The 10,415-nt window shown below is 41.4% G+C and overlaps 1 protein-coding gene across 1 annotated transcript; it reads right to left on the bottom strand.

Annotated features, from left to right (window-relative positions):
• Positions 1-1,045: 1,045 nt before the first annotated feature.
• Positions 1,046-9,121, bottom strand: LOC105621769 (mediator of RNA polymerase II transcription subunit 1). The gene is made up of 8 exons (XM_012203224.1): positions 9,091-9,121; positions 8,027-8,172; positions 7,823-7,956; positions 7,429-7,570; positions 7,130-7,349; positions 6,749-6,974; positions 5,978-6,209; positions 1,046-5,908 (listed from the first exon to the last, which is right to left on the bottom strand). The coding sequence occupies exons 1-8, from the start codon at positions 9,119-9,121 to the stop codon at positions 1,046-1,048; spliced, it is 5,994 nt and encodes a 1,997-aa protein (XP_012058614.1).
• Positions 9,122-10,415: the final 1,294 nt, after the last annotated feature.

Raw genomic sequence — 10,415 nt, forward strand, 5'->3', positions numbered from 1 at the left:
GTGTGACACACATAATGATCATATCATCTTCGTTTAACATTAGTAAACAACAAGGATGTAATGATTCATTATGTTACACTGTGTATCATCTATGTCTCTTGTTGGAAAGTATCCTAAATCTATAATATATAAATATACTCATGTCCGTTTCTATCAATGTAATTTAATTTTAATCTCGATTCAATTAACTCTTTTTCAATTCCATCGAAAGAGTTAGTTAAAAGATTAAATCAAAGAACAATGTATGATCTATAGTATGGAATCAACTCAGCGCGAAAAGAGAATGCGCGATTCAAACAAGCTTGCGAATGAATAAATAAATTTGTTTCAATATATAGTGTTTCAATATACAGCGAATAGTGTCACAAATTCAAACGAATCAAGAATCATTACATCGAAGAATATGTTTCATCTTTTCTTTTATCAAAAGAAAGTGGCTCACTGCATTCGTTCATGTTCATTTGTTTATCTTTGCTAGTTTAATCTGGATCGATCCAGCTTTGCATCCATAGTCACAGTTCAGATCCTACAAGTCTACTCGACAGACCGATCTCGGCGCTCACCAGTTTCGCAGTTTTCTCTCACTCTTTTCTGATACGCACACATATTTCCCATCTCTCTAAAAGGAAAGTAGAACGCTTTAACGTTACTCACACTCAGGCTTCAAGTACACCGATTTGACCGTCTCAGAAATACAAAATATCTTTATATATAGTCTTTTTGAGTCGATCATAACATAATACATTTATCGAAATACGATCATTGATGAGCTTTAACAAGTCAATACAGAGACTACAAGAAGATCTAGTCAATAATGTATATAAAATGGTCCACGAGAGTAGAGAGAAAGAGAGAATGAAAGAGAGAACACGCGAATAACTTTTAAATTCGAAGAAGTTGGATACAATTTGTACAATTTTAAGAGAAAAGTCCAGAATTTTATTCGGGTGTTCCTGTTTCCAGTAGGATCTTTTCTCTGTTCTAGAAAGTTGAAGAATATGAAAGAAACGAGTATTCTCTCTTTGTCTTACAATTTTAGTAATCTTCATTTACCCATACCAACCAGCGCCTCGTCCATAAGTTCGTCATCGGTGATGCAAGGTGACGCGGACGAATGGGGTGAGGGTGGGATCACTCGGGGACTTGGTGCCGGGCTCTTGACAATGTGCACACTGACGGACGGACTAGCAGCAGGCGGGAACGGAGCAGGAAGTGGCGGCGGAGGCGGTGGCGGTGGCGGTGTATTGCGACGCACCGTCGGCGCTGCCTGGGTCATCGCCCGCTCCGGAATCGTCGTCAAATGGTGCTGCGTTAACGACACTGGCAGACCATGGCTTCCCTTCGTCATAGAATCTTTGTTCGCCGCGGAGAAATCCAATAGCATCTCCGCCGCAGCTGCCGCTGCCGCCACTTCCTGTTCACCACTACCATTACTGCCACCACCGCCGCCGCTGTCGGACGTCATGACGGGATTACCGTCTGATGAAGTCGCGACGCTGGCTAGCGACGAAAAAATCAACGATGATGAAGATGATGATGATGATGAGGAAGATGATGATAACGATGCGGATGATGTCTGCTGTTGTTTCTTCTCCTCTACGGTGATCTTATTATATTTAGTTTGCAGAACTGCCTGGTCAGCAGGTTTGGTACTCAGATTTAGACTCTCGGCAACGATAGCGCCACTCGACGCGGTTGAGGTGTTGGAGCTTGTCATGGTTCCATAGGACTTGGCGCCTGATGACGTCAACTGATCGGAAACGTTACTCTTGGAGAGAATTCCACCGACGTTTGTGTCATCGATCTTACCGAGAAATTGCTGACCAGTGGATGTTTGTCTCATTCCTAAATCTTTGCACGAGTCGCGAGATGATTCATTATCCACCATCGGTTGGATGCACAGATTCGTAGGTACATCGGAATCAGCAGTCGATTGTGGAGGCAGCATCAAACCGGTGTTCTCCCCAACGAGATTCAAAGATATCGCACCGGCAGCGGATGTTGTAATCGACAGATTGTCTGGTTTATTTTGCGAATGGTCCCGTCTTGATTGATCGTCTGGCTGTGATGATTTGGATACTGATACAGTGATATTGGACAGACCAGCGATCTTGCTCTGTTCTTGTTTCAGACCATCGAGGGTCTGTTTAGTGGAATCGGGCAGTATCGACAACTTGTCCGATGACTTGTTCTTATCGGCATCAGCGACATTCGCACGAGCCGACAGTTTCGGTATCTGAAACTTAGTGTCTAGTTGCTTCATTAGGCCTTCCATCATTAGTTGAGGCGGCAAACTTGGCGGAAGGTTAGAGATAGACGCGTGCGCTGCTAGCAACTTGAACGCGCGCTCGCTTTCGCTCTCTTCGCGCAGAGCGGATGGGCTCGATTTTCTGGCATCACCGAGGCCTTTCGACGCAAATATTCCCTTGTCGCCAGATTTTGAGATTCTAGGTTTATCTCGACCACGACTCAAATCAGTCACACCAGAACTCGTCTTCGGTGAACCGGAAGCTTTGGAGGATGAACTCTTTGATAAGGGATTTCCTCCAATGCCTCCTGTTGCAGATGCCGTGATACCCGCACCAGTGCCAGTATTCGTCGCGCCCGAAGAAGAAATAGCGGATTTCATACCGGCGGCGGCCAACATCATCTTCGTGGGTAGCATTTTCTGTGTAGCCTGTAACGTTTGTGGCTTCTTTGATGCCGGTCCAGAATTTACACCAGGTTTGAGACCCGTATGTGTCTTTGGCGAACCATTGTTGCCAGTGATTACATTACTGGATGATGATGACGATGATGAAGAAGCCACGGACGATAAAGAGCTCGAAGATGAAGTCGCCGCCATTGATCCCGATGACGACAGCTTCAAGTTGGCGGCTTGCTTAGAATCTTTAGTACGAGTTTTGTTGATAGTAATCTTTATCCCATCTGAGCTGTGCTTCACCATGTATTCGCCGGGATTCTTCGTATCTATGGACGCATTTTTGGTGACACAAGATTTTCCTCCTTCTCCAATAGTCTTTCCTCCACTCGACGACGATGAACCACTGCCGCCAATATTCTTCTCCTTCTGTCCAGCGCTACTCATTCCACCAGTACTGCTAAGACCGGAGGATCCACTGCCTTTCACGTTACCTCCACCGTTTCCACAAGCATCCGTTTCGGTACAATGCTGAGCATTTTTCAATTTGTCGATCACGGCATTGAGAGAACTTTTGCGGTTTCGTGCCTGCTGGGCTGCAATCGCAGATTTGCTTGCTGCATCGACCTGACCAGATGGTGGAGTACTTCCGCCAGAAGCTTGCAGAGAAGAGACTTGGGTGGCTTCGCTGCCGGGGGAAATCATCTCTAGCTGCTTCATTTTACTGCTGGAGGATTTGGTCTTGGGACTCTGATGGCCGCTACCTGAACCACCAGATGAACTGACGGATGACGTTCGTCTATCTTTATCTCCACGACCGGAGGAATCCTTACTAGAGGACGAAGAAGAAGACTTGACTTTGGATGGGGTCGTTGCTGAGTCAGAAGAGCTACTGCTGCTGCTCTTACTAGATGGCGAGTTTGCCGCTGATTTTAAGGCGGACATACTGGGTTTGCCACTGCTTGCAGCCGAACTACCATGTTTTGGAGACGAAGTGTTGCCATGTTTCGGGCTCGCACTAGCAGGGACCGGAACGGATACCGCTACGGACGGCACGTTGCCCACTGTATTGGGCACCGTAGACACCGATAGCGACATCGGGACCGACATAGGAACCACTGAAACGTTCGGCGCGTTGTGCTTCGGACTGCTGCCATAGACAGGCGAGTGCTTTGGACTTTGAACTGGTTTACCACAAGTTGCTGCTGCCGATTGACCGGCCTTCAAGGTAGGACTGGACTTACCTACAAGTGTGGCGAGCGAACTTGAGTGAGTAGGTGAAGGACTGAATTTCCTTACAGCTGCGGGCGAAGTAGGCCGCGAAGATGAGCAGCTCAAACCAACACCAGCACTACCACCGCTCGGTGGTGATTGCTCGGTGCTAGGCTTGATACTCACTGACACTGGTTTCGAGAGTGGATCTTGCTGCTGTTTGCCACCCGATGGGACTTTGTCCGGTGGACCCATCGGACCGTCCTCTCGTTTACGTTTGCGCCGTTTCTCCAGTTTGTTTCCACCACTCTTAGTATCCTCAGAACTGCTTTTGCTACTGCTACTGCTGCTTTTTCCGCCACCACTCTTCCGTTCGCTTCGCTGCCGATCTTCCGTTGCGCTTGTCAGACTGCCGGTTTTCGGAGACGATGTTGGACCGGCGATCGGCGTGATGGTGATTGAGCTCGGTAGATTAGTCTGCGACGGCGATGAGGCAATAGGTATGATCTCGATGCCAGGTCTCCTTTCCAAACCCATACCAGTCAATACGGAGTTATAGTTGGTGGTGCTCGCTTGATCCAGATTACCGCACGAAATTGGAGTGATACTTACTGATGGTGGTACCGGCAGACCTTTGTTACCACTACTCGTTGTCGATGTCTCGTCAACGAATATGTTCGTTGGACTCGATTTCTTTTCCTCGCTACCACCACTACTTCGATTCTTTTTCGATTTGCGCGTCGATGAGGATTCGCGCATCTTTATCAATTCCTCTACTTCTTGTTGTGGTTGTTGCTGTTGTTGCTGCTCCGTGCTACTATGTTGCACTTCCATGATCTCACTGTCTTTCTCGGAATTGTCGAGATCATAATCTGAGGCACTCTTATCGAGTATATCGGTAGTATCCAAATTTGAAAAATCCATACCACTTGTCAAACTAGTAGCTGAGGTAGGTGTAGACGTTCTAGTCTCTGCGAGATTCTCTCGACTCGTGGGCGTTCCCAACGGTGTGGAGTTTTCTGAACTTGAACTCTCCAGCAGGATTTCCGTCGCGGTGTTATTATCTCCACCATCGCTCTTTCGCTTGGGACTACGCCAAAGCCCATCCGTACCAGTTTTCCTTTTGCGCGTCTTCTTGCCACGCTCATTCGTGTTTGAATTACTAGTTAGAGAGTTTTTTGCTTGTCCGAGCAACGCACCAAGCTGTAACGGGTTCAACATAGAAGTAGAAGTGCTGTTCGTCCCAGTGGTACTCATTGTCATTGTCGTCGTATCGGATTGGCCGGAATACGACGGAAAACCGATACTATTTTCCGTTCCGGCATCTAAAAAAGACTGCTGCTGCTGTTGTTGCTGCTGCTGCAATTCGCTGCGATTCGCTGACAACTGCTGTTGCTGCGTTTGTCTGCCTCCCATACACCCGTTGTTACCGTTATTCAAACTGGGCTCTTGCTTTATTTTCGTCTCGCCATTCGTAAAGTCCGGCATACCGGACGCGGTACCGGATGCGTTTTGTCCGGTCTGATCCTTACCACCGGATCCTAAATTGAGATTGTAGCTACCATTGCTGCTGCCACTACCGCTAGTCAAACTATTCATCACCGCGGGCAAAGAACGACCCTCCCAGATCTTTAATAGCATTCGCATAGTCAACGGGATGCTGAGGCAACGTTGCAGCACTCTACCGCTGAGATCCGATGTCTGTTCAACGTTCGTTGTCATACTCATGCCATACAACCGGCACTTAAGCATCGATATGTCTGTCAAGTCCAGTTCCGCGGTGGCCATTGTCTCTTCGTACGGATGTTCCACGCTCACGCTGATGTGTTGCCACGAAAGGGCGCTTACTTCAAGTATGGTAGTATGTTCTGGATCCTGACGTGCCATGGGCCGCACGCAGCTCGCGATTAGACAATTAAACAGCGCCTGCTGCCGCAGGTATACCAAGATCTGCGGCACATGTGCGGGATGCGTGAATGGGATACTACATACCAGTACACCCTCCATGTTCTTATTTTCTGTCATGAAGTAACAGTGTTGTTGATCTGGTAAGGTCTGCAAGAGAAAGCGGTATGATGAATCGGATATAAAGCTAGGATATTTCTATTATAATCTGTTACTTACCACATATAAGCCTCTGTTGTTTCGACAATCCAGCTGACCATCGCTTGCATGCTGTATTATCAGACTGAGCAACGGATGTGGCGCGGAGATGTCGCCGCACTCGAGCTCCGTGACTTTCTGTATCCTCTTCACTAATTCCATGCAGATAGGCATCTTCTTGACGAGTTTCAGCACAAAGCAAGCTGGCAACATGGAGGAATTTGTACTGGTCAACGGAGCATATGAAGGAGTGCTGAAAGAAAAAGATAATGATAAAGAGCAAATTCATTTTATTGAAACTCGGATAAATTCGAAATGTAAATAACATAAAGAAATAAAAATATAAAAGATAATAAAAAATTTCTTATAGCTATCATTAGTTTTTTAATATTTAACTTCAACATAGTATTGTTTAAATTGCAATGGAGATTCAATGCACAAAAAAATCAATTGCAAATTAAAAGTAAGTTTGACACCAAGTTTAATTAATACAACGACAGATAAAGAAATCAAATTTTTCTAGCTATTCTAAAGTTCTTTCGCTTCAATGTCAATATTTCATTCAATTTATTTTAACATAAGATAAAAAGTCTTGATAAATATTAAGTTTTGATCAATTAATTTTTTTTTTTGACTCACATGAATACAAAATGGGTTTCGCTAATTTTATAACAAGAAGGACAAAGGATAAAGAAACAATCAACTGTTAGACATACTTATAGTTATTCAACTGTTAGATATATTTATAGTTATTCAATTTTCAAACAACAAAGAAATAAAACTTGATCTTACCTCTTGCCCGTGGGACTTCGATTCACAGTTATGATACTAGAAGTAGGCAGCTTGTGACCCGTTGAACCTTCCATACAAACAGTCACGGAGTGTCCGATCTTTCTTTTAATGATAGTATCGGAATTCAGAGCGTCATAAGTTCGATTTTCTTCGTCGATTAAATCGTATGGCGAGACGAAATATGTCAATTTCATCGGGTGACCGCCTCGTCTTCTTTCCAGAATTCCTAAATAAAAGAACGTATAATTAAATACATAATACATAACCAAAGTGCATATAAATCTGCAAATTTATAGCACAAAAAATAAATAGTATAGAAGATAGATAAAATCATACTTTTATACGTAAAATACAAAAATTAGTATATGTCAAGTCGCTAACCGACGGGACTCTTGTGAACCAGATTAAACGGCTCTTTCATGAATGTCTGCAGCTGTGCCAGAATACCCAGATCAGCCTCGAGGGACTGCAGGGCGCTGAATGCCTTGCATTTTACTTTCTTATCGGCATTCAGCTGGTAGATCGACGCCAATCCTTCCAGTTGCGTGGTGAAATCGACGAAATCACCATGCGACAAAGCCGAGGCGAGTGCTTCGCAACTCTGAAACAATTTTCAAAATTCATAAAGACATTTAATAAGAAACTATATGTTTCTTATTAATAATGTCGATAATTCTTACCTGTTGTTCACTTTTTCCCTCATGGTGGATTTTAACGTCCCTAACAAGACCTGATGGAGGCTCTAATAAGACCTCCAAAAAGAACATGTCGGAGGATATGAATATTTCCGTGCCTGGAGGACCAGACATCATGAACTTTAATCTGTGTAATGAGATAATTGTTTATATTTAAGCTCAATTTATTTTATATTGTATAAGAATTACCAAACAATGAATGAATGGTCGCATTCAGCAAACTCAACTGTTACGATCTTTGAACGCTCGCTGCTATTGATGTCTCTTCTAGATCATCCAATAGCAGCGAACTGCTCATAGCATTCACAGATTCGCTCCGCAACTGAATTTGCTGAACGCGACCAATGTTATTAATTCTTACCAGATGACAAATACTCACCCCAGCTGTCTTGCTAAGCTCTCTAAACGCTCTACCATGGATTGGAAAGAAGTGACCTTGATAGAATGCTGCAGGGTGTCCAAACATTTCTGCAATTGATTCTTTTCTATGCTGTCAATCGCGAATCGCTTGTCCTGTATATCAAGAAGTCATATTTATACTTCAGCAAGCTTCAAAATGACAAAATAAGTAGAAATCACTCACTAGCATGGCCATGCGCATGTTTTTAGCAGTTTCCACCAAGGGTTTATATGTGGAAGACTTGGAACGCAATTTTTCCATCAGAAACTCCATTTGCCATTCCTTGCCCTTATCGGAGGCAGATCCTCCTCCGGGTGAAGGTTGCCCCACTGTGAAAAGTTTCTAATATACTGAAGATATTGAGATAATACCTTTGTAAATATATTATTCCTCTTACTGGTTCACATTTATAATTCCAAATATTGCAAACAATGATTTTCATTTAGAAAATAAAATCAAGATTTTCTATACACACAAAAAATATTACTAGTAAACTAAATGCATTACTTTGATACAAATTAATTTCTTTTATATAAATGTACAGCAAATAAATATTACTGCATTTTATCATATTAATTAAAAATTTCAAAAAGTCCATCCACGAATAAAAAGAATTGAAATTATACAAAAATTGCATACTGTAAACTAGTTTATAGAAGCTGCACACTATTATTAGTAGGACATATAATAATTTCAGAAATAAAAGGAAAATTATATAGATACAATTGTGAATACAAATTATATAAATACAATTATATATGTAATTGCATAAATATAAATCATATCAAAACAAATACATTGCAATGTAAATACACTGCAATGTCTTTAGAGGATATATCATTTTAAATCGAACATATGAATAATTCTATCAATTAATCATCCATTGATTTATAATTTCACGGACTGCAAACAAGACTTAGAAGCCAAATCGAGGTCTCCTGTACATACAAAATATTAGTTGCTAAGTGCTATAAATTCACTGCTAAATACATTGCTAAATTACCAAGAATCCCTTCAGAAATAAAAGCGAGATACAAGTACAATTGTGCACCAGTAAACACACACTGTAAACTGCTTTGCAGGACACAGCATTTTAAATAAAGGATATTAATAATTCTGTCAATTAATTAATCTACCACAGACTGCCTAATTTCACGTGTTGTAAAACGATTTTCGAGCTTTAGGTAGCACTGAATCGAGTTCACGCCTCGTGAAAAATCTCCCTCCGAACAAGAAATATTCCTCACCGTGGGGTTTCTGCCCGTTGGTCGCATCCATGTGCTTCGGTGATTGGCACGGATGCGTCCGCGATGGTTCGCGGTGTTTTGTGCCTCCTTATACAGCACGCTATCGCAAAATCGCGATACTACGCGCGGCGGCCTGACTGGCCATGGCAAATTACAGAGCGGCCAGGTGATAACGGGAAACACGATTCCGAATGCAGTCCTTCGGATAATATTAGGACGCCAGTCTCCGTAGATGTTCACCCCCTATATTCTGACACCACTTCTCTTGCGCTGTTGCTCGCAGTGCTCGCCAACAAATTCTTCCACCCAGCCTAACCTAATCAAACGTAATCCTAACCTCACCTTACCCTGCGTCGCGCATATCACCAGGTAGCGTTACTTGCTTTTTTTTGTAATATTTAAAACTTAAAATGCTACAAGAAAAATGTTACTTGCTACTTGCAAAAAAATATACTTGCTCCATTTTGTTCTATTTTTTTTATTTAACGCTACATCGCGTCGATCTTAAAAAGTTAACCACAAGTTAACTTTTTGTTCACTGAAACATATCTTACAACAGTATAGCATTACAGATATAATTACAATAATATCAATCGTAACTCAAAATCGCAATACAAATATAATAAAATTAGTAGAACAAACGAGCAATTATTATAATAATCAAAGATTAAAATTAATTTATCAAAAAGGATTAAATACATCAAGAAGAGATTAAATACATGCATGTGAACATTCCACTATCAAATCTTCAGTCAAATTACAATAGAAAATAAATGAAGAGTTTGGAAACAAATTGATTATATGAAGTTTTTAATAATTAAAATGTTAAAGAGATGATATTAAAATATAAACAAAGATAAAAATCAATCATGAAGTCACGTCCATGATTCGACACATATTAATCATTTAATTAACATTAAAAAAAACCACTGAATATTCTTCTTTACACTATATCATTCTGGTCCATATTATAAACAGAAAAAGAGTAGAGGATTTAAAATTCAAGGATTTAAAATTCATGAAATAATAGAACATTTTTTAATTTAACAAACGTTTTTCTATATTACACGATATACGAAATTATACATAAATTTTTTATCTCAAATTGTTATTGCAAATTACAAGATAAACTCAAGTCAAGATAATTTCTTCGATGTACATAATCATTATAATGCATAATGATCGCAACAATATTATTATCAGAAATGCGTGGTTGCGAATCATTTATTACACAGAATCTCTTTATTGTACATAGTAAAAATAATGTATAAAAATAATCTCGGTACGAGATGTAAAATAAGTCATTCTTTTATATACACTAATCG

The sequence above is a fragment of the Atta cephalotes genome (genome assembly GCF_000143395.1).
Source record: "Atta cephalotes unplaced genomic scaffold scaffold00037, whole genome shotgun sequence".
Taxonomy (NCBI): Eukaryota; Metazoa; Arthropoda; class Insecta; order Hymenoptera; family Formicidae; genus Atta; species Atta cephalotes.

Excerpts from the sequence above, each read along its gene's own strand:
- LOC105621769 (XM_012203224.1), bottom strand. The coding sequence starts at position 9,121 with ATGGATGCGACCAACGGGCAGAAACCCCACG. Across the intron at positions 7,957-8,026 it reads ACATGCGCATGGCCATGCTA|GACAAGCGATTCGCGATTGA; the intron begins GTGAGTGATTTC and ends CTTGATATACAG. Across the intron at positions 6,975-7,129 it reads GGTTCACAAGAGTCCCGTCG|GAATTCTGGAAAGAAGACGA; the intron begins GTTAGCGACTTG and ends TCTTTTATTTAG.